Source organism: Ranitomeya imitator, chromosome 7, assembly GCF_032444005.1.
Source record: "Ranitomeya imitator isolate aRanImi1 chromosome 7, aRanImi1.pri, whole genome shotgun sequence".
NCBI classification, from domain to species: Eukaryota; Metazoa; Chordata; class Amphibia; order Anura; family Dendrobatidae; genus Ranitomeya; species Ranitomeya imitator.
In genome coordinates this window covers 30969205-30994096 of record NC_091288.1, presented here as the reverse complement: position 1 = coordinate 30994096, position 24892 = coordinate 30969205, and the positions used below count along the sequence as shown (strand labels likewise).

The following is a 24892-nucleotide window of genomic DNA, read 5'->3' as shown; positions in this document are numbered from 1 at the left end:
GCAGCTGAGGTCCATTTTACCATGACGGAACCCTTCCCCTTGGTAAGATCCGTCAAGGGAGTAGCCATGGCTGCAAAATTGGGTATGAACCGGCGATAATAGCCGGCAATCCCCAGGAAAGCCTGCACTTGTTTCTTGTTCACTGGTTGTGGCCAGCTCTGAATTGCCTGTATTTTGTCGATCTGGGGTTTAACCACTCCTCTGCCAATCACGTAGCCCAAGTATCGGGCTTCTTCAAGCCCGATGTGGCATTTCTTGGGGTTTGCCGTTAAACCTGCATCTCGCAGGTCATCAATCACCGCTTGTACCTTCTGGAGATGAGTTTCCCAGTCCATGCTGTAAATTACGATGTCATCCAGGTAGGCAGAAGCGTACTGTCTGTGAGGCCTCAAGACTCGATCCATCAATCTCTGGAACGTTGCGGGAGCTCCGTGAAGTCCAAACGGCATATAGACATACTGGAACAGACCTTCCGGTGTAGCAAATGCCGTCTTCTCTCTGGCCGCCTCGGCCAGAGGAATCTGCCAGTACCCCTTTGTTAAATCCAGGGTCGTAATGTATCGGGCTTTACCAAGCCGGTCGATCAACTCATCGACCCGGGGCATAGGGTACGCATCAAATTTAGAAACTGCATTCAGTTTCCTAAAGTCATTACAAAACCGGATGGAGCCATCCGGTTTAGGTATCAACACAATTGGACTGGACCAGGCGCTGTGTGACTCCTCAATGACTCCTAAGTCCAACATTGCCATCACTTCCCGGGAGACGGCTTCACGGCGGGCTTCCGGAATCCGGTAGGGCTTCACATGAACAGTGACGCCAGGCTCTGTGACAATCTCATGTTTCACCAACTTAGTCCGGCCAGGTTTTTCGGAGAAAAACTGTCGGTTCTGTAACAAAAATTGCTTAACCTCAGATTTTTGTCGTTCTGAGAGAGTCTCAGCAACCTGCACCTCTGGTATAGTAGGTGAACAAACCGGACGGGGCAGATCCACCGTTAGGGCAGAGCGGTCTTTCCAGGATTTTATCAGATTCACATGATAAATCTGTTCCGGTTTTCTCTTACCCGGCTGGTACACTTTATAGTTCACTTCACCAACTCTTTCTCGGACCTCAAATGGGCCCTGCCATTTCGCCAGGAATTTACTATCCACCGTAGGGATTAGGACCAACACCCTATCGCCGGGTGCAAATGTACGGACCTTAGCGCCTCTATCGTAACTTTGCCTCTGGGCTCCCTGGGCCTGTAACATATGGTCCCTAACAATGGGCATGACAGCGGCAATACGATCCTGCATTTGTGTTACATGGTCGATCACCGTTTTAAAGGGAGTGACTTGACCTTCCCAGGTTTCTTTTGCGACGTCCAGCAGTCCCCGGGGACGACGGGCGTACAACAGTTCGAAAGGCGAAAATCCTGTGGAAGACTGGGGAACTTCCCTAATGGCAAACAGCAAATAGGGTAACAAGTAATCCCAGTTTTTCCCATCTTTGTCTATCGCCTTCCGGAGCATCTGTTTTAAGGTTTTGTTGAAGCGCTCAACCAGGCCATCTGTTTGAGGGTGATAGACAGACGTACGCAACGGGTCTATTTGTAAGAGCCTGCAGAGCTCCTTCATTACCCTCGACATAAAGGGAGTCCCCTGGTCGGTGAGTATCTGTTTTGGAATTCCCACCCGACTAAACACTTGTACCAATTCCTTGGCGATCGTCTTGGTAGCTGTGTTACGCAAAGGGACGGCTTCCGGGTAACGAGTGGCATAGTCCACGATGACGAGGATATGTTGGTGCCCACGTGCGGATCGGGGAAGGGGCCCAACCAAATCCATCCCAATTCTCTCAAAAGGGACCCCGATGATAGGAAGGGGTACCAAAGGGCTACGGAACTGAGATTTAGGGGCCGCGATTTGGCACTCTGGACAGGACTCACAATAGTTACGCACATCACAATGTATTCCAGGCCACACAAAACAATGCAATATCCTTTCTGTGGTTTTCTGTACCCCCAGATGTCCCCCCATTATATGTCCGTGGGCCAAATCCAGTACCTTCCGCCGATAAGGTTTGGGTACCACTAACCGTTGCACTGTGTCTTCCCCTTTTTTTTCTACCTGGTAGAGCAAATCATTTTCAAGAACCATATATGGGTACGCTAGCCTAGTGTCAGGTTCTACGGGTACCCCATCTATCATTTTTACATTTTTCCTAGCCGGAGTCAGGGTAGGATCTTTCATTTGCTCGCTGTGGAAGTCATCCACCTGGACTCCCAAATCTGGCAGGCAGGGTGCCGGATGGCTGTCTGCCTCCGCCTCTCGCTGAGGTTCCTCAGTTTCCTCTGTTTCCCCCGCCATGACGGAGAAGGGGTACTGAAGGTTAGATTCACTAACCTCCCCAGCAACATCTTCCTGTGGGGTCTCCTCTAGGGACTCGGGACCTCCAGATGGCATGGGAGAAGATTCACGGGTACAGCTACCGTGAAGGAGCAACTGATTCTCCCACAACTGCCAGAAATAGGGAAAATCCCTGCCCAGGATTACATCATGTAACAATGCGGGAACGAGTCCCACTTTGTGCTGCACTGACCCATAGGGAGTAGAAATCCATATGACCGCTGTTAAGTACGAGCGGGTGTCACCATGCACACACGTCACAGAAAACTTGTCAGACGGACCAGACGGAAGTGCCACTAGACTAGCTTTCACCAGAGTCACCACACTTCCAGAGTCTAGTAATGCCACAACATTTTTCCCATCAACAGATAATTCACACAGGTGTTTCACTGTATCATTTTGACCCGCATTCACACTCACTAGCTGTGTAACCAAAGACATGCGTTTTCTAGAGTCTATAACGTCGCACTGCATGGGTTCAGCGGTAACAGGACAGTTCGCAGAAACATGACCCTTCTCATGGCAGCGGAAACACCTAACAGGTCCCCTACTGAGACCACCGTCCAATACTCTTGGTCTCGGACTCCTCCCCCACAGTTTTAAGCGATTTTCCTTCACCCGTGGTCCCTGGAACAGTCTTACCGGTTCCACGAGGAGGAGGCACAGACCGGGGTTTGGCGGTGTCGTCGGGAAGTCCTTCTGCCACGGAATAACGCTCGACCAACTCCACAAGTTGATCCGCTGTCGTGGGATTTCCTTGGCTTACCCACCTTTTCAGCGCTGGGGGTAGTACTCTCAGGTACTTGTCCAGGACAACCCGCTGGATTATTTCGGGTATTGTCAGTACCTCGGGTTGCAGCCATTTCTTTGTCAAGTAGATCAGGTCGAACATCTGAGACCGCACTGGTTTATCTTGCTGGTATGTCCACTGATGTACCCTCTGTGCACGGACAGCCGTCGTCACACCCAGCAGGGCCAGGATCTCAGCTTTCAGCTTCTCAAAGTCCTGAGCGACCTCCGGGTCCAAATCATGGTAAGCTTTTTGGGCCTCGCCGGAGAGAAACAGGGCAATCAAATCGGCCCATCGTGCCTTCGGCCACTTCTCTCTCAATGCCGTCCGCTCAAACGTTGTCAGGTATGCCTCGACGTCATCTTCTGCAGTCAGCTTTTGCCAGTATCGACTCACATGGATCCTTCTGGTCTCTGCTTCCGGGTCAGCGTCAGGCATGCTCACCAGGCGCTGCGCCACCTGTTGGAGAAGTTGGCGGTCTGCAACCGTCATGTCCAGTAACTCCTTCAGCTGTGCGGCCATCAAGCGATTAGCTTCGTGCTGTGCGGCAGTGGCCTTCTGCTGTACGGCAGTGGACTGTACTAAGGCTTTCACCACGTCTTCCATGCTGTCGCCTGTGCCACGGTATGCCCGCGTTCTCCACCACAATGTGACAAAACACTCTGGGATCGCCTTTGCTGGGGTCAAAGGACACGTGGTTTGTGCATTGAATCTGAGGCGTACAGCAGGTTTCTGAGCAGGCTGACCTCAGGTCAGATTTATTAACGTGAAAGCAACACAAAAAACAAAACATAAAAATAAATCCTAGCCTGTCCGGCACTAACTAAACAAATACGTTGCTATCTCAACAACTGGGGGGGCTTCTCCCACCCAGCTAACATCATACAGATCTTGAGCAGAGCTCTTCACTCACGTTTGTCTCACACAGGCAGGCAATCTGTGTGCCCCAGGCAGACACTGGAAACACCCAGCTGGTCATCTTTTATTCCTGCAATCATTAACCCATTAGCACCCTGAAGATACTGAGTGACCTAATTCACATAGGACAAACACCTGGGCGAGATATACCTGCCTCCATCTACCACACCAGCATGAGTCTTACACTCCCCATACACAGCATGAATCACACATAGCCTCCCTATATACAGCATGAATCACACATAGCCTCCCTATATACAGCATGAATCCCACATAGCCTGCCTATATACAGCATGAATCACACATAGCCTCCCTATATACAGCATGAATCCCATATAGCCCCCCTATATACAGCATGAATCCCACATAGCCTCCCCATATACAGCATGAATCACACATAGCCTCCCTATGTACAGCATGAATCACACATAGCCTCCCTATGTACAGCATGAATCACATATAGCCTCCCTATATACAGCATGAATCCCACATAGCCTCCCCATATACAGCATGAATCACACATAGCCCCCCTATGTACAGCATGAATCACATATAGCCTCCCTATATACAGCATGAATCCCATATAGCCTCCCCATACACAGCTTGGATCCCACATAGCCTCCATATATACAGTATGAACCCCACATAGCCTCCATATATACAGCATGAGCCCCACATAGCCTCCATATATACAGTATGAACCCCACATAGCCACCTATGTACATACAAACATCCCATACACATGAAAAAAACACTTACCTCACACCTGTTACCCCTACGCTCTGCTCCTGCCAACGGCCCCTCCTCCACCAATGTATTTACCGCTGTCTGCATCCCGAGGAACGAGAAAGCAGTGGTAGCGGGCGGCGTAGTGGATGGATGGCGGGGGAGGGCAGTATGTGGCTCGTAGGCCACTGTGTGAATCCTTCAGATGTCTTGGTCTGTGGGCCGGACTGGAAGAGCCAGAGGGCTGGATGTGGCCGGCAGGCCACACTTTGCCCAGTTCAGGTGTAGAAGGATCATCCATATTCTCATTTGCACATGCAAGTGATTTTGTGGCACCGCCATCAAGCTACGCTAAAAGTTCTCGGGCCGGAAGTACACAACATAGTGGCGGCCATAGTGGAGAATTGCTATTTGCGAAAAAGGTACAAGACACGACTATAAATGAAGATACGCACAGAGGAAGACCCAATGGAAGCTACCAAGATGTTCGTGTGTCTGAGATAAAGAATTGTAGTGTTTAACATAAAGGAAGCGAGAACAGCCTGATTAATAAATATACTCATAATAAAGAATTAAAGACCTAAATATTAAAAATGAGAAATATAAGAAAGTGAGAAAAATATATGTAATGCATAAAAAGGAAAGATAATAAAGCATAAAAGAATAAGCTTACAGTAAAAATATAAAAATGTGTGTACAGTGTGACAAGATCAAGATATAGTGTGACTAAATGATGACAAGGCACATGATATGGTATGTAAACAGCAGACATGATTTTAGTTGATGAACAATATATAACTGAAGCCATGATTAATGTGTATAGACAGTAATAAACCACATAATGCACGACAACTATAAATATATAAAATGGTGAGAAGTGCAAAGTGTGTGATGAATCTGTGATGTGATACCTTAATTAATTAAAGTACGGAATCTAAAAGTAAAAAGTCGTTCCAAATGTGCGAGCAATAAAATATATGTTAGTGTGCAGAAATATAAATAAAAACTGGAAATTCATCAAAATATGAACAATGTACTGAAGAGATAAAGGGGGAGCGTGTGATTGACATTTGCATTTATTTTTTTATACAAAGTACAAAAGAAGGAAGATGGAGGGTCAAATACTTTACAGTACTGGGACCCTGTCATTGTGTGAAAAATCGAAAACTTGGAAAAACCAACGTGTAGGTGGATAACAGAGCACTGTTTTGTAGTTTTTTTTTCCTGAGGGGGATGTTAGGGTAAAGGGTCCATAAAAAAAAACACTATTTTTAAATACCCTTTACCCTAACATCTCCTTCATTTTGCAGGCTGTGTACATTTCCGGTTTCTTTATTACATTTGAACTGTAAAATAACGTCACTTTGTGTCTATGGACCTTTAAAACAGACTAGGGACAGAGTACGGCCCAGGGCAAACGTTTTCGACAGCGCTGAATTCTAACAGTTCCTAAATTCCTCCTGACGGTCTGTGTTTCAAGCTTGAAGGAATACAGAGAGTGTGCGTGACTCTTTAATTGTTTTCAGTTTGGAAATGTCCATTGTGATGACCATGAACCCCAGGTTCTTATTGTTGCATGTGTTTTGAGCGTGGCGTAGCAGGGAGCTGGCCTGTCACTTACATTATGCTCCTCGTGTAGGTCAGCCATGAAAAGATGTGGGACTTGAATTGCTTCAATAAAGATCAAAGGAGAGCATTGATAAAGAGCTGGACTCGCTATAAAAAAGATTTTCTCATCAAGGCGGCAATGACCATGGCCGAGGCAGGGTCTATGTATGAGATAGAGCTCTTTCTCGCAAGTGACAGAAAGCGACAGCAAGAGATCTGCACCGAACTAAAGGAAAAGGTAAGTGATTGGGACACGCAAGGCCATCTGATCTGTCATCTATAAAAAATCTTTACCCCTGTAAAATAAAACTGGAACTATTCACTAAATTTCACAAATTTTCCTAACCTCTCCGTGACCAAGCCCAATGTTTCTAATCTGACATTTTTCAGTTTATCCAATGATTCTGAGACTGTTTTAGTTTTTTTTTCTCCATGACACGTTGTACTTTATATTAGTGCTACCAGTAACATTTTGTTTTTGTTTTCCTTTGTTTTATCAAAAGATCAAAAATTTTCGGAAAAAATATTAGCAATATTCAAATTTGAACGTTGATACCCTTAAACAGATACTTGCACCAGACAAAAAAAGTTAATAAACAATATTTGCTATATAACTACTTTATGTCAGCATAATTTTTCAAACATCCTTTTAATTTCTTAGGAAATTGTTAAAAAGGTTAAACTTTCATCATCGATTTTTTTTTTTTTAATTGTTTTTAGGAAATGTACAAAATGTATTTTTTAGGAACCTATTCAGTTTTAAAATGACTGAGGTGCCCATGTATATTGGAAAAAACAAACAAAGCAAAAGTCATACCATTTTAAAAATCGGCACCCCTCAAAGTATTAGAGACTGCTGTCAAGAAGTTTATTAACCTTTCAGGCGCTTCACAGGAATTAATGCAAAGAGACCTGAAAGGAATTGAAAAAAAAAAAAAAAAATCTCCTCCAAAATGAAAAAAAAAAAAAAAATCTCCACCAAGTTAGCTTCTGGTTGCCATGGCAGCCATCAGAACTTTCCCATTGTGGGCGACGATGTACTTAGGAGGCAGCCCCCTCTCTCTTTTAACCATTTAGAGGCCGTTGTCGCTATGGAGAGCAGCATCTAGGGGGTTAAACTGCCTCGATCGGTGCTTACACTGATTGTGGCCGATGCAGAAAAATGGCAGCTGTAGTATACATCTGGCACCTGCTACATTTTCAGCCATCGGGGGAGGTATTCTCTTGTTCCTTAGGTCTGGAAAAAGACATGTTGGTGATCACTAAGACTAACTGTTCCCTAAATGCCATTTTGCCTCCTAATTTTTGGTTACCTCTCCATGCTAGTCAAGAACTGAAGGGATTATGAATTGACCTGCGCAGAGGTTTTTGTGCAGGGAAGTAGAGCTGTGACCACTATTATATAGGTAATTGTTATTCTTCCTAAAGTAGGAGATCCATATTGTACAATTCCATTTTGATAGAAGAGGTCTTTCGACTATAGGCTGATCACCATGAGTCCTGCTGCTGTGATCACCATGAGTCCTGCCTCTGTGATCACCATGAGTCCTGCTTCTGTGATCACCATGAGTCCTGCCTCTGTGATCACCATGAGTCCTGCTTCTGTGATCACCATGAGTCCTGCTTCTGTGATCACCATGAGTCCTGCTTCTGTGATCACCATGAGTCCTGCCTCTGTGATCACCATGAGTCCTGCTTCTGTGATCACCATGAGTCCTGATTCTGTGATCACCATGAGTCCTGCTTCTGTGATCACCATGAGTCCTGCTTCTGTGATCACCATGAGTCCTGCTTCTGTGATCACCATGAGTCCTGCTTCTGTGATCACATGAGTCCTGCTTCTGTGATCACCATGAGTCCTGCTTCTGTGATCACCATGAGTCCTGCTTCTGTGATCACCATGAGTCCTGCTTCTGTGATCACCATGAGTCCTGCCTCTGTGATCACCATGAGTCCTGCTTCTGTGATCACAATGAGTCCTGCTTCTGTGATCACCATGAGTCCTGCTTCTGTGATCACCATGAGTCCTGCTTCTGTGATCACCATGAGTCCTGCCTCTGTGATCACCATGAGTCCTGCTTCTGTGATCACCATGAGTCCTGCTTCTGTGATCACCATGAGTCCTGCTTCTGTGATCACCATGAGTCCTGCTTCTGTGATCACAATGAGTCCTGCTTCTGTGATCACCATGAGTCCTGCTTCTGTGATCACCATGAGTCCTGCTTCTGTGATCACCATGAGTCCTGCTTCTGTGATCACATGAGTCCTGCTTCTGTGATCACCATGAGTCCTGCTTCTGTGATCACCATGAGTCCTGCTTCTGTGATCACCATGAGTCCTGCTTTTCATGAGTCCTGCTTCTGTGATCACCATGAGTCCTGCTTCTGTGATCACCATGAGTCCTGCTTCTGTGATCACCATGAGTCCTGCTTCTGTGATCACCATGAGTCCTGCTGCTGTGATCACCAACGATCAGTGGTAATCTATGTGGAGGAATCGGCATCAAGTGTTCAATTATCCTACAGTGCCTCCACAGGGGAAACTATGCATTACACCGTTTCTATTTAAATTAATTACCTGTCTTTGTAATTCAGGTATTTGAGCAGAAACACTTTTTTTTAGCCTAACAGCAAACTATAGAGAATGTTAACAACTATTATTATTAGGTAATTATATAAGATTATATCAGCAGCAATGTATTTTGTTGAGTGGACTTATATTAATAGGTCTGTGGTTGTATCCTGAGGAAGAAGTTGGATAACTTCAGAATGCATATATCCAATAGCTTCAAAAATAAAAGCCGCTTTTTCGTCATCTCTATCTCCCGAATCCATTCATTGGATCTCACCAGAAGTTCAGAAAAAGACCACTTTATTTCCATACAGCTAACAATAGAATTGTAAAGTAATTACTTAATATATTTGTTCTGACTCCTGCACTATTGATGTAGAAAATGATACTCTAATAATAAATGTGACTTACGAAGAAGATACGAGCAAGAAACTTTGGAGTGATCGGCTACTTTTGACACGACAGTTCTTGTTTTAGGTGAGAATGAAGTTGTCAGCCCTGGGCCTATATATTCGCTTCTAGGTGTCAGATTATTAAAGGTTTTTGTCAAATAAAGAACAGACCTGAAGGTCTCGGATCTTTTAGTGTAAACTGTTCCACCGGCTCCATGACCAATAATGTATCATCTCTATAAACTATTACTTGCTTTATTCACTTTAGGACCTTACTATAATGAAGCTCGTTAATATCTGATCCTTAAAATGTGACTATAAAGGAAGGAACCTTGATTTTGCTCTGATTTTCGGCTTCATTTTAAAAAGTAAAGAAAATCAGAATGCAATGAATATAGTCGTATTTTATTCACAGCAGAACACAGATCAGAATTTGAACATTGGACATTTTTATACATTTTAATTGCAAAAAAAATTACTCATTTAGAGATTGATGGCAGCAATTCTTCTCAAAAAAGTTGGGCCCGCGCCGTGTCTACATTTTTGTAGCGTCTCCTCTTCTTCGTACTACAGTCTATAAACATCTGGGAAATGAGAAGACAATTGCTGGAGTTTTGGAAGAGGAATGTTGTTCCATTATTGCCTGATGTAGGATTCTCACTTTTCCACAATCCGGGGTCTTTACTGGATTTTTAATTTCATAATGCGCCAAATGTTTTGTTCATCACCCAAACTCTTCTTCTGCGAAGCCATGCTGTTGTGATGGGTACAGCATGTGGTTAACGTGGTCTTTCTGAAATATACAAGGCCTTTCCTGAAATAGACATTGTCTGGATGGAGCGGATGTTGTTATAACACCTCCATATAATTCTCAGCATTGATAGTGCCCTAGAATGCGTGACGTCACAAATCTACACTCTTACGTAATGGGGGCCTTTTAGGCCCCCGTGCAAATCATATGGAGAAACTCACATAATAAACTTTAACAAGTTTATTTCAAAATTGCAAAATAAGATATAAGGCTACGTTCACATTAGCGTTGTGCGGCGATGCGTCGGCGACACAACGCATGCAAAACGCATGCACAACGCAGGGTTTTGTGACGCATGCGTTCATTTTTTGCATGATTTTTGGCGCAGAAAGAACTGCATCATGCGGCGTCCTCTGCACCCTGACAGTTGCGCCACAATGACCCATGTTAAATATAGGGGCGCATGACGCATGCGTCGCGGCGGCTGCGCCGCACAATGCTAATGTAAACATAGCCTTAATAATGCACAATATTTTAATTATATTTTTTTTTGAAAGCACCAAAAAAAAACATTTTTTTTTTTTCAAAATTTCAAACAAAGATATGAAAAACACACAAAGGTATATAAATCTAGAGTAAACTAGCTGCAGCTACATTACTTTTCTAACTTTTTCTTTTCAATTTTGTTGGTCTTCCAAACAATTTTCACATGTTATCTTTTCTGAAGAATGTTCTTTACAGACATTTTCCCCACAAGTGGTACAATATCGCTCAGTTTTCCTCTGTAAGTTTCTTGGACAAATGAAACAACGCTTTTGTTTTCTTTCTCCTGGCCATGGAATATCCTGAAACTGTACGCCGCACTGTTTCATTGCTTCTTTAGTTTGCTTTGGCAAGCATTTCATGTTGCTTCGCTCCATCATGTGGACATTACAAGTTCATGGCAAAGGTCTTTCAAGAACAGGCTTCTGCTATCCTTCCTCCTTGCATAGAATTCTGGATGAGTTTCTGTATAAATAATTAATGAATTCAGGGCTGCTACATCAAGCATATTTGAAAAAATTGCTACAGGCCAACGTCTTGCTTGCCTCTTGCATGAATATTCTCCCACCATTTCATCCATTTTGTCTAGACCTCCTTTAGTTTTATTGTAATACAGGATGATTTCTGGTTTCAATTTCCTGTCATTGCTGTCAATACTGCAATCATAATGCATGGTACTGAGTAATATAACGGATTTCTCCTTCTTCACTTTGTAAGATACCAGTGTCGCTCTCATAAAATGCTCGCTGTGGATTGTGTTTCATTGCTTGAAGAATTTCTCATCGGTTTGTCTTCAAAGTACCAACAAGTGTAACAGCTATTTCAAGCAGAAAATTGCCCAGTGCAACATTGGTAAAATAATTGTCCATGGTAATGTTTCTACCTGAATTGTATATTGGTACAGCAAGTGTTTTCACAATCTCCGACCCTAGATCTTTCTATACTGGTGTTAGGGGTCGAGTTCCCACCTCTGCACAGGGGGAATCTTGGGCCATCTCTGCTGCGGTCTCCCATTCTTCTCCTGCTGCAGTGGAGCCTGATCAGCGGAGACGTCGGTCCCAGCGTCTTGTTCAGTCCCACTCTGTACAAAGAGTTACTGCTGCTTTTCCTGCTTCTGCCATTGGAGTCAGTGCTGGGCAGCGGCGAGCAGATGCTTCTGGGACTAAGTCCTGCTTTTCTCGTTCTGAGCATGCCCAGAGTAAGATCTCTCAGTGGAGATCAAGAGTCACATGATCAGATACTGCAGCTAAGGCCATTGGTCCTTCAGGAAGGTCCTGTAGGTGCTCACGCTCTGTGGCAGCCTCTCATTGGTCCTTCTAGGAAGGTCCTGTACATGCTGCAACTATTTAAGGCTCGCATGGCCGCACGGCCATGCGCTAGTATTGTTCTATATTATGTGCTTTGCGCCAGTGTGGTCACGTAAGAGTGTGTTCAGGGACCCGGCTGAAATAAGCCCTTGGAATGCTGGCACCTCCGGCGAGGAGATTGTGTTTGTATGTATTCAGGTACCTGGCTGAAATAAGCTCCTAGAATGCTGGCACCTCCGGTGAGGAGTTTTGTGTGCATGCGTGACCACTGACTGCGCTGTTTGGGCAGATAGCCTGTGCCTCTGTGAAGTCTAACAGGGCGCAGTGCTTTGTTTTCACGGCTACTCGGTGAATTAACTGAGTTAGTCCATACCGCCATATAGTGCCGCCATTTGCTAGCAGCAGGTTCTCCTGCACGGTGGACCCCGGGCTGCAAACGCACCAATAACAATAAAAACATCTATATTTACTCGGTGCGTTCCGCTAGCCTTAACAACTGGTGCATCAACTTCTTTGCCACAGTAGATAAGCCCATTTATGCCATAATAATTTGCAGAATCACACATCCAGAAGATCTTTATTCCATACTTGGCTGGTTTACTGGGCATGTATTGAATGAACTTGCAACGTCCTCTGAAGGGTACAAGTTGTTCATCTACTGTAACAATAGTACTAGAATTGTAAAGTTTGGTGCAATTTTTGATAAATATGTTCCAGATATAACTGATAGGGCCTAATTTGTCTGTTTGGAACCTCGCTGCACGAGTTCGCTTATCATCAAATCAAATGTTTCTACTAATTTCCTCATATCTGTTCACTGTCACTTTGTAGTGTGGATCAGAAAGCATGATCCACCCCCTCTGCCCCTCCACCAGCAACCCTGATTGCAAATAAAGGTACCGTCACACTCAGCAACTTTGCAAAGAGAACGACAACAATCCGTGACGTTGCAGCGTCCTGGATAGTGATCTCGTTGTGTTTGACATGCAGCAGAGATCTGGATCCCGCTGTGATATCGCTGGTCGGAGCTAGAGGTCCAGAACTTTATTTCGTCGTCAGGTCGGCTTGTATCGTCATGTTTGACATCAAAAGCAACTACGCCAGCAACATTTTACATGGAGCTAACAACCAGCGAGAATGAGAAGTGAGTCGCCGTTACGTCACTGGATCGCTTCTGCATCGTTCTGGAGTTGCTGTGTTTGACGTCTCTACAGCGACCTAAACAGCGACGCTCCAGCGATCTAGTTTAGGTCGGCTCGTTGTGTATATCCCTGCAGCGTCGCTGAGTGTGACGGTACCTTAAAGTAACTTGAGACACAAACACTGCTGAGTACATGATAAAAATAGCAGGGGCCTAAAAAGCCCCCGTTCCGTACAGATGTGGTTTTCCCCAAAAAAAGCATTGCTACACCAAAATGCCTAACAAAAAAATTATATTAACAACTGGATATTACCAACAGCGACATACTTGAGGAATACCTGGAGTTTCAAAATTCTAACTAAAGTAATTTTGCAGATAATGGCAAAAAAGTAAGCACCAGGGACTAAAAGGCCCCCGATATGCATTCTGGGGTGTGTAAGCTGCCCTTGTCATAAGCACAAATCCTGCCCCATACCATCAGCGATGCAGGATCTGTGCGCTGATAACAAGCTGGATGGTCCCTGTTCTCTTGAGTCTGTAGGACAGCGCATCCGTAGTTTCCATAAAGATTTCCACACTTTAATTCTTTTGACCAGAGAACAGTTTTCCAATTTGCCTTAGTCCATTTTAAATCAGAAGAGAGCAGCATTTCTGGATTGCATTGATATTTGGCTTCTTCTTTGCATGGTAGAGCGTTACCATACATTTGTGGATTACGCAGTGAACTGTGTTCAGACAATAATTTCTGGAAGTGTTTCTGAGCCGATGCTGAGATTTGCACGACCGAATCATGATGCAGTGTCACCTGAGGGCCTGTAGATCACGAGCATCCAATATTGACTGTCGTCTTTGTCCTTTTGCGTACAAGGATTTTTTCCAGAATCTCTGAATCTTTTGATATTATGTACTTTAGATGGTGATATGTTCTAATCCTTTACAATTTAAATTGAGAAACATTTTCCTGAAATCGCTCCACATATTTTAGACTCAGTTGTTCACAGATTGGTGAACTTCTGACCATCTTTGCTTCTGAGAGACTCTGCCTCTCTAACATGCTCTTTTTGTATACAGTTATGTGACTTAGTTGAAAATTAACCCTCCAGCTGTTTTTATTAGAACCGCTTACTTTTTCAGCCCCTTGTTAACCCCTGTCCCAACATTTTACGAGATGCATTTCTGCCATCAATTTCTAAATGAATAAATTTTTTTAAAATGCAGTTTAAAAATGACTAAATATCACCTCCTTACCTGTGTTCTATGTTTGCTGTAAAAAATAATATAAATTCCAAATCATTAGACTTTTGATTTATTTACATTTTTCACAGTGTTCCAACTTTTTTTTAGAATTGGGATTGTATATCATGTCTTTAGTTCGGTAGGCAGAGACCGGTGGGGGGCGAGGGAAACATCCGCACAGGAGAGGCAGGAGTTTTGTAAGGTGAGCATACTTGAGACCTGATTGTAAAAAATCGATAGAGGTTGGATCGTTCCTGTAAACTACCTAGTAACAGGCAAGATGACCCAACCGTTTCATCCATTATAAGCTGTATCATGTTTTTATAATACTTTTATAATAACATTTTGATGCAGTTTCTCCCAACATGCCGATCTGGCTTTAGTCCAACACGAATGTTTCCGCACTATTTAGTGAATAGATTTAGGAGATCTACACATGGGGACAAAACGGTACAGTGAGTCGCTCTGTCTCTCTTGTAGGAGTTATCTCCATAATCTACAACATCTGGATAGCACGCTCCATATACTCTTCTGTTATTTGCTTAGATTTATTAACCTTCAGAAGGAATTAATCATTCATTTTTTATGATTATAATTCCATAATTGCAATATAAAAAGAGCTATGTAAATGAAAAAATCAAATGTAATTACACACAAAAAAAGGGCCCGTGATTAATTGCCACCAGCTATTTAAAATTCTCATCTAAGAAAAGAGGGGATAATTGCACTTCATTAAAAGATAGAAAAAAAAGTTTGAACCTTGTGAGAAGTTAGGTATTAAAGAGGTTCACCACTACTTTATCATTGTTGACCTATCCTTGGGATAGGTCATCATGTCTGATCAGTTGGGGTCTGATACCCGGCACCCCCTCCAATCAGCGGTGGCAGCGGCTTCCATACGGAATTGCTTAATTGCGGAGCTGCTCCGTCTTCTGATAGCGGCCGCTTACTGCACTTTCGCCTCCTATAGGCTTGAATACACAAAATGGCCACCTGCTCATCTTCTCTCCTTAACTGCATGTTTTAAAGTGCAGCTTTCCTTTCGACTTCTGCAAAAAAAAAAATGTCCCCGTCGTGGGAACTCTGTAGCAGAGCACCACTGTTTTCCACTGACTTATTTTTATCGTGTGCATTTGCTGACCGCTCCATCTAAGCAACGCTGATAGCGCAGAGATGTTTCCTTTGCTTTTCCTGAATCAGGAATCAAGTAATAACATTGTGCTGCGGTTTACCACCCTCCATTGATGCATGTAACCATGCAGATTTCTTAAGCTATATGTGGGTGAGGGTTGCCTGAACAGACTTTCTTCATAAGAATGTACACTGCTCAAAAAAATAAAGGGAACACTAAAATACCACATCCTAGATATCTCTGAATGAAATATTCCAGTTGCAATTTTTTATTCATTGCATAGTGGAATGTGTTCATATCAATAAAACACAACACTTATCAATTTAAATCAAAATGAATATCCCATGGAGGTCTGGATTTGGAATGATATTCAAAATCAAAGTGGAAAATGAAATTACAGGCTGATCCAACTTCAGTGGAAATGCCTCATGACAAGGAAAAGATGCTCAGTATTGTGTGTGGCCTCCATGTGCCTGTATGACCTCCCTACAATGCCTGGGCATGTTCCTGATGAGGCGGCAGATCGTCTCCTGAGGGATCTCCTCCCAGGCCTGGAGTAAAGCATCCGCCAACTCCTGGACAGTCTGTGGTGCAAAGTGACGTTGGTGGATGGTGCGAGACATGATGTCCCAGATGTGTTCAATCGGATTCAGGTCTGGGGAATGGACGGGCCAGTCCATAGCTTCAATGTCTTCATCTTGCAGGAACTGCTGACACACTCCAGCCACATGAGGTCTGGCATTGTCCTGCATTAGGAGGAATCCAGGGCTAACCGCACCAGCATATGGCCTCACAAGGGGTCTGAGGATCTCATCTTGGTACCTAATGGCAGTCAGGCTACCTCTGGCAAGCACATGGAGGGCTGTGCGGCCCTCCAAAGAAATGCCACCCCACACCATTGCTGACCCACTGCCAAACCGGTCAAACTGAAGGATGTTGCAGGCAGCAAATCTCTCTCCGTGGCATCTCCAGACTCTGTCACGTCTGTCACATGTGCTCAGTGTGAACCTGCTTTCATCTGTGAAGAGTGCAAGGAACCAGTGGCGAATTTGCCAGTACTGGTGTTCTGTGGCAAATGTCAAGCATCCTGCACGGTGTTGGGCTGTAAGCACAACCCCCATCTGTGGACGTCCGGCTCTCAGACCATCCTCATGGAGTCAGTTTCTAACCGTTTGTGCAGACACATGAACATTTGTGGCCAGCTGGAGGTCATTTTGCAGGGCTCTGGCAGTGCTCCTCCTGTTCCTCCTTGCACAAAGGCTGAGGTAGCGGTCCTGCTGCTGGGTTGTTGCCATCCTATGGCCCCCTCCACGTCTCCTGGTGTACTGGCCTGTCTCCTGGTAGCACCTCCAGCCTCTGGACACTACGCTGACAGACACAGCAAATCTTCTTGACACAGCTTGCATTGATGTGCCATCCTGGATGAGCTGCACTACTTGTGCCACTTGTGTGGGTTGTAGAGTCCGTCTCATGCTACCACGAGTGTGAAAGCACAACCAACATTCAAAAGTGACCAAAACATCAGCCAGAAAGCATTGGTACTGAGATGTGGTCTGTGGTCCCCACCTGCAGAACCACTCCTTTATTGAGGGTGTCTTGATAATTGCCAATAATTTCCATCTGTTCTCTATTCCATTTGCACAACAGCATGTGAAATTGATTGTCAATCAGTGTTGATTCCTAAGTGGACAGCTTGATTTCACAGAAGTTTGATTTACTTGGAGTTATATTCTGTTGTTTAAGTGCTCCCTTTATGACATCATGTATTGTGAATAGTGAATTTTGTGTTATCTACTGTATATAAGGGTGTAATCTGTTGCTGAACAAGAGAAAGAGGAGGTGAACTTTGACATCACCTATGGTGGATGCTGTGCCATATACTGTATATAGAGGTGTTAATAGTCATTGTACATAAGGGGGAGGAGGTGAGCTGTGACATCAATTGTGAATAGTGGATCCTGCATTATCTACTGTATATAGAGGTGTTATCAGTCATTGAACAGGAGGAGGAGGAAGAGGTGAGCTGTAATATCACCTATTGTGAATGGTGGATCCTGTGTTATCTACTGTATATAGAGGTGTTATCAGTCATTGTACAGGAGGAGGTGGTGAGCTGTGCCATCACCTATTGTGAATCGTGGATCCTGTGTTATCTACTGTATATTGAGGTGTTATCAGTCATTGTACAGGAGGAGGAGGTGAGCTTTGCCATCATCTATTGTGAATGGTGGATCCTGTGTTATCTACTGTATATAGAGGTGTTATTAGTCATTGTACAGAAGGAGGAGGTGAGCTGTGACATTACCCATTGTGAATGGTGGATCCTGTGTTATCTACTGTATATAGAGGTGTTATCAGTCATTGTACAGGAGGAGGAGGAGGTGAGCTGTGACATCACCTACTGTGAATGGCGGATCCTGTGTTATCTACTGTATATAGAGGTGTTATCAGTCATTGTACAGGAGGAGGTGAGCTGTGACATCACCTATTGTGAATGGTGGATCCTGTGTTATCTACTGTACATAGAGGAGTTATCAGTCATTGTACAGGAGGAGGAGGAGGTGTGCTGTGACATCTCCTATTGTGAATTGTGAATCATGTGTTATCTTATGTGTATAATAGTGTTAATTTTGATGGTAATCCTGTCTGTGTTAATAATAAAAATGTGGTGTACCTAATTATTTGTACTAAATGTCCAACTGGGGCTCTGTATGTAGGGGAGACAGGGCAAAGGCTTAGTTGTTCTAAGGGTCAATGAATCTAAAGGTAATGAATTCTCACCGCCACTCAATAAGAGAAAAAAAAAAAGAATGGATCTACCTTTTGCAATACATTTTTGTCTCCCAAATCATAACATTATGGACATGAAATTATTTGTGTTAAAAGGTAGCTTCAAATCTCAGAGAGACAGAAGAGTATTGGAATATAAACTGATGACGACCTTTGACAGTCTTAGTGCAGGAATTAATGTGTCACGTGGATTTATGTCTTTTTACATCAACTAAGGAACTTGCCCCTCAGACTATGAGGGGTCATCACAACAGAACCAGACCCCAATCAGAGGACAATAAAACAATCCTTATCTAAGAACTGGTGCAATATTTATGGACATAACTGTTTATCACTAATGGTAATTCTGCTTCATGTCACTTGTCTTATCCTTGGTTTGTTTTTTTTTGGTTTTTTTCTGTTCTATGTTGTGCATAAATATGTGATTCTAGTCTTTGCCTGATGAAGAAACCTGTGTAGTCTCGAAAGCTGCAATTTGTTCCCATCTTTTTAGTTAGCCATTAAAAGGTATCAACCACTGAGGACTCTCAATTCTAAATATTTTAATAATAAAAAGTCACTTTTAGAGAGCAGAAAGAGTGAGTCTATTATGGGCCTAATGTCCACTGTGAAAATAGCTAAAATGTTAGAACAAAATTACATTTAACATAAAATCCTGATTTAAACTACAGGTCTTTTCCTGCTGACACATTCCGTGTAATAGTTCAGACTTTCCTTCCATTATCAGGATGCTGTTTAGTTCCTTATCCATCACCGTTAACCTCTCGTTACCATTCTGTATGTGAATTTAATGGGAAAATACAAGGGCTGCATCTGTAAGCAGAGAGTATAAATGATTTCATGTCTGGAGGATTAATCTTTCATACTGTCCCCTGGTTGATCCTTTGCGATTTGAACTCTGTTAAACCGACCCGTGACGGTCTATCATATTTCTGTAAAAGATATTTGCAAGATACAATTTGCCTCATTAATCTGCTCTTGGATGTAACACTTGTATCGATCCATTCGCTCACATAGTGTTTCTCCACCCGCATAAGAAACCTTCTTTAGTTTGTCATCTTCTCGTTATTGGAAGTATCGGGCAGACGCCGAGAGTTTTTCTGTGCCATTTATCTTAAGAACATCTGTTCAGAACACCCCGTGCTACAGAAATCCTCTCATGTCAGTTTTATCATTTTATGCCAAGCTGAGAAAAATCTGCTGCTTCTTGTATGGAAACCAATCAATAAGGAATTTATTTTCTCTGCCGAGATCACACAACGCAGACATTAAATAAATGGAGGCTGGCGAAACGTTGAAGGCATCTCAAAAACATGACACTATTTGATACGTACTAATAATTTTAGTAATTAAAGCATTGTCTGACACCCACGGTTTCCTGAAGTTTAGTCACAGTTATCATATACATAACAGTGAAATGATGACTTAAATGCCATCTGTATTACCGACTGTAAATTACTGGTGTCATTTGTGGGTCGTGCAGCAGTCGAGACTGAAATTACTTATTGAACATCTTAATTCATTCATCTTGCTATAACAGCTTTGTCAACTGATCTTCTTTCAAATAACAAGACAGAGGCTACAGATTCTGACATTGGGATAGTAGAAGGGTTACCTTAGGAAAAAAAACTAAAACTTTACGTTGCGGTGTCATTCATTAGATAGAAAGTAGAAGCCCCATGTACACCTAAAGTGTAAAGATGGCCATCAGCTATCTCTCCTAACCCCCCATACACTTGAGAACTTGGCTCAAACAGGTCTGTCATTGACTTTTCTATATAAAAAGGATCGGCCATGAGTATCTCAGTTGCCCGATCCTTCTTTTCCTTTACATAATCTGTCAAATCACCAATGAAGTCACTGGTCAAGATCTTCAAATCGAGAAACATTTCAATAGTGATGAAGACAGGACTCCTACATAGTTTTGTCTTTTCGCATACGGATGCGAAACCTGGATGATAAAGAAACATGAGAGAAGAAGAATCGACGCCTTTGAAATGTGGTGCCGGAGAAGGATGTTATCAATACAATGGCAAGAAGAACAAACAAATACATTTAAAAAAAATTCAAGCCAGACATGTCACTCAAAAGAAGGATCACCAAGCTATGACTTGCCTACTTTGGACAAATCATACGAAGAGAGCGATCACTGGAGAAGGACATCATGACCGGAAAAATAGAAGGAACAGTGAGATAAAGGAAGACCAGCAATCTGATTGATACTATAAAAATAATGGCAGAGAAAACCCTGGTGGATCTATCTGGATTTATACAACATCAATCTTCATTCAGATCATTCATCCATCAAGTGTCCATTGCTCGAGATCGAAATGAAGGCCGTTTTAAAAAAAAAAAAAAAGTCAGGAAGCCACCATAGACATTAGATGGTCAGCGGCCAACATTCATCTAATGTGTATGATTAATTCTACCAATAATCATGTGGGTTGGATTCTAAAAGATTCAAGGTGCTATAAACGGCACTATATTTTGGTAATTTGAAGCCGCCTACACAATAGATAGCTGAATGATGCAAGAGAAGAAGGGGATGGAATACTAAACCAAAGCGATTTCTGTTTCCTTCTCTGCGTCAGTGATCATGAAGTGATGGCGTCTAATAGTGACATTCCACTATGAAGAGAATACTCCTTAAACTCTGTTCAGGCTAGCATCATTGTTTACTTTTATAACAGGCCTTCACAGTTATAGCTGAATTTTTTGTGAACAGATTTTTTTCGGACCCCATTGGCTTATCTGGAGGTCCACATGAATAGCGCTACAGACTCAATTTTTTTTGCTCACTGACATACATGTAAACAGCACCTTGGGATAGTAATACACACTAGATAAAAGTACGGTAATCTGAAGACCGTGACTGCAAACTTGTGAATCCTCACAGTGCGCAGTGTGCATGCTTTCAGGATTATCTGGTGTTGACGCAGTGGGAAGGCGCGTGGTCGTAAGTATTCAATTTGAATATATGCGTTCACATGCCAACTAGACAAGTGTATTGAGGGAGGCTGGACACGTCTGGGTGGAATGTGGCCAGAGGTATGTATATAGCATTATTGTGGTCACATGACCTCCTGCTACCAGCTTCGGCACCGGAGAATCCTGCCAGTACGCACTGTGCACGCTGATAGGATTTGCAGTCAGTGACTTCAGACTTCAGCTCCAAGCCTTAGCAACCCCTTTAATGTCTATAGCCACCTTTAAACATATAACAAGTACCGAACATGCAAAAATGGAATTGAGGAAAATCTATTGGGATGTAAATAACAAATTTGCGCCCTGTTCGGTGATGTACTATACCAAGCTTAGTTTTGTCATCCTAAAATGCTGCATTTGTTATATGTGTTTGTGTGTATAAAACCCATTTGAAATGTTCCCACATCCAATTTTAGGTCACACAGTGGAGAATACACCAAGAAGAAGCCTCTAGATTAGAATCTTCTATCACTGCCAGGATACAAAAGGAGGAGGAACAGCAAGAAAAACAAAGGAGAGAGAAGGAAAAGCTCCAGAGAGCAAACGAAAAGGAGAAAGTATGAAAGCTCTAATCATTTGCATATGTTACTTAACAGAGTACAGAAAATATCTTGATGCATGCTAATTAACCCTATTTGTTACTGCTGGCAGTGCATTGGGTAAGCGTGTTTACACAGCATTCCCGGCAAGATTGTTTAAGACCTCGCTAAAGCCATTAATGCCTCGAAGGAACTAAATCTTATCCGCACTGCATTGTGCGCAGAGTGTAATGTATCCTGAATTATTCTGTAAATGTGGGTTTTTGTAACAGTACTAGAGAGACTGTGGAAACGCTCAAAGTGCTGCAGTCAAGTATTCTGCACTGCAGTACATTGTGGTCACAACTCAGCAACTCCTTGCAAAGCACACTTTACCCACCCAAGGATACGGGCTCCTGTCGTGTGCTCCACAGCAATGCAAATTATGGGAGCTGAAATATCTGAAATCTCGATTGTTACACTAGTGGAGGCCATTCCCGATAGATTTGTCACCCAATTTCAATAAGGATAAATGCAAGTTATTGCAATCCAAACCACCAAGAGCAACCTCTTCCTCCTTACAGAGATTTACATCAATACAAATAATCATTTGTTTCATAGCTTCAGCCCCTTTTCCCCACCAATCTAATGGCACATTCAGATTTGCCGATCTTGGCCCGTTAACAAACGATGATTGACTATGCACAAGTCGATCGGCGCTTGTTTACTGGTCTGTGCCCTAAGACCAAAAGACTGATGGGGACAGAAGAATCATGAATAGAATCGTTGTAAGTAGCACATTCTCTGTTTACACGGGGCGATGAGCAGCTGATAATACTTTTTTTTATTGGGCACTTGCGAATCGTCCATAAAGATTCTGGTGGTCCACATATAACTCTGTCCTGACATTTTAGAATGTCATAGCAGGGTAAATTGCCACAAGAGAATATGCAAACACAGCCGGATTGCCCATAGAGAAGGCAGAGATGGTTCATCATCACCTCTGCCTTCCTGATTGCTGCATACAAATACACTGACCAAGCAAGAGCCTGATTTTTCCCTGTGACTTCGAGTAATATTCAGCCGCAGATACAGAAAAATCAGAGCTGCAAATGTATGTAAATTTTAACATTCTCCCTCTCCTAAGGTCTTTTATGATTTTATGTGTGGCACAACTTGTAAAATAAATTACAAAATAAGTTAATAAATGCATAAAAAGTAAGATAACACATATAATAATAAATAAAAACAAATTTTAAAAAGGCCATTGCGCATCCATAAGGCTGTTTCTAGTCACCCCCCTCCCCCATTCCTGAGAGAAAAACAGAGATATCTGATATACAGTGCCTTGCAAAAGTATTGGACCCCCTGGAACTTTTCAACCTTTTCCCACATATCATGCTTCAAACATAAAGATACCAAATTTTTGGTGAAGAATCAACAACAAGTGGAACACAATTGTGAAGTTGAATAAAATTTATTGGTTATTTTAAATTTTTGTGGAATTTCAAAAACTGAAAAGTGGGGCGTGCAATATTATTCGGCCCCTTTACTTTCAGTGCACCAAACTCACTCCAGAAGTTCATTGTGGATCTCTGAATGATCCAATGTTGTCCTAAATGCCTAATGATGATAAATATAATCCACCTGTGTGTAATCAAGTCTCCGTATAAATGCACCAGCTCTGTGATAGTCTCAGGGTTCTGTTTGAAGCACAGAGAGCATCATGAAGACCAAGGAACACAACAGGCAGGTCCGTGATACTGTTGTGGAGAAGTTTAAAGCCGGATTTGGATACAAAATGATTTCCAAAACTTTAAACATCCCAAGGAGCACTGTGCAAGCGATCATATTGAAATGGAAGGAGAATCATACCACTGCAAATCTACCATGACCCGGCTGTCCCTCTAAACTTTCATCTCAAACAAGGAGAAGACTGATCAGAGATGCAGACAAGAGGCCCATGATCACTGTGGATGAACTGCAGAGATCTACAGCTGAGGTGCGACAGTCTGTCCATAGGACAACAATCAGTCGTACACTGCACAAATCTGGTCTTTATGGAAGAGTGGCAAGAAGAAAGCCATTTCTCTGTTGTTTAAAGTTTGCAACAAGCCACCTGGGAGACACAACAAACATGTGGAAGAAGGTGCTCTGGTCAGATGAATCCAAAATCTAACTTTTTGGCAACAATGCCACACGATATGTTTGGCGTAAAGGCAACATCGCTCATCACCCTGAACACACCATCCCCACTGTCAAACATGGTGGTGGCAGCATCATGGTTTGGGCCTGCTTTTCTTCAGCAGGGACAGAGAAGATGGTTAAAATTTATGGGAAAATGGATGGAGCCAAATATAGGACCATTCTTGAAGAAAACCTGTTGAGTCTGCAAAAGACCTGAGACTGGGACGGAGATTTGTCTTCCACCAAGACAATGATCCCAATCATAAAGCAAAATCTACAATGGAATGGTTCACAAATAAACGTATCCAGGTGCTAGAATGGCCAAGTCAAAGTCCAGACCTCAATCCAATCGAGAATCTGTGGAAAGAGCTGAAAACTGCTGTTCACAAACGATCTCCATCAAACCTCATTGAGCTCGAGCTGTTTACCAAGGAAGAATGGGCAACAATTTCAGTCTCTCGATGTACAAAACTGATAGAGACATACCCCAAGGGACTTGCAGCTGTAATCGCAGCAAAAGGTGACGCAACAAAGTATTTAGTTAAAGGGGCCGAATAATATTGCACGCCCCACTTTTCAGTTTTTGAATTTCCACAAAAATTTAAATTAACCAATAAATTTTGTTCAACTTCACAATTGTGTTCCACTTGTTGATTCTTCACCAAAAATTTACATTTGGTATCTTTATGTTTGAAGCATGATATGTGTCAAAAGGTTGAAAAGTACCAGGGGGCTGAATAGTTTCACAAGGCACTGTATATATAATTCTACAGAAAGGGGAACATAATTTAAAATGAATTATTGGTCATTGTGGTCATGAAAAAAAAAATGTGAAAAATAGACACATTTTTTTCTTTGTTTTTTGCCCAAATATCAGAAAAATAAAATAAAAACAAAAAAAAATTGA

At 42.8% G+C, this 24892-nt stretch overlaps 1 protein-coding gene across 5 annotated transcripts in view; it reads left to right on the top strand.

Moving 5' to 3' along the window:
• Positions 1 to 24892, top strand: part of CCDC148 (coiled-coil domain containing 148) — a 205255-nt gene that overhangs the window by 161534 nt on the left and 18829 nt on the right. For all 5 annotated transcript variants that reach the window (XM_069732976.1, XM_069732978.1, XM_069732977.1 and 2 more), the window contains 2 exons: positions 6464 to 6670; positions 21697 to 21837. In XM_069732976.1, the coding sequence (XP_069589077.1) occupies positions 6464 to 6670; positions 21697 to 21837 (348 nt within the window). The remainder of the gene's footprint in view (positions 1 to 6463; positions 6671 to 21696; positions 21838 to 24892) is intronic.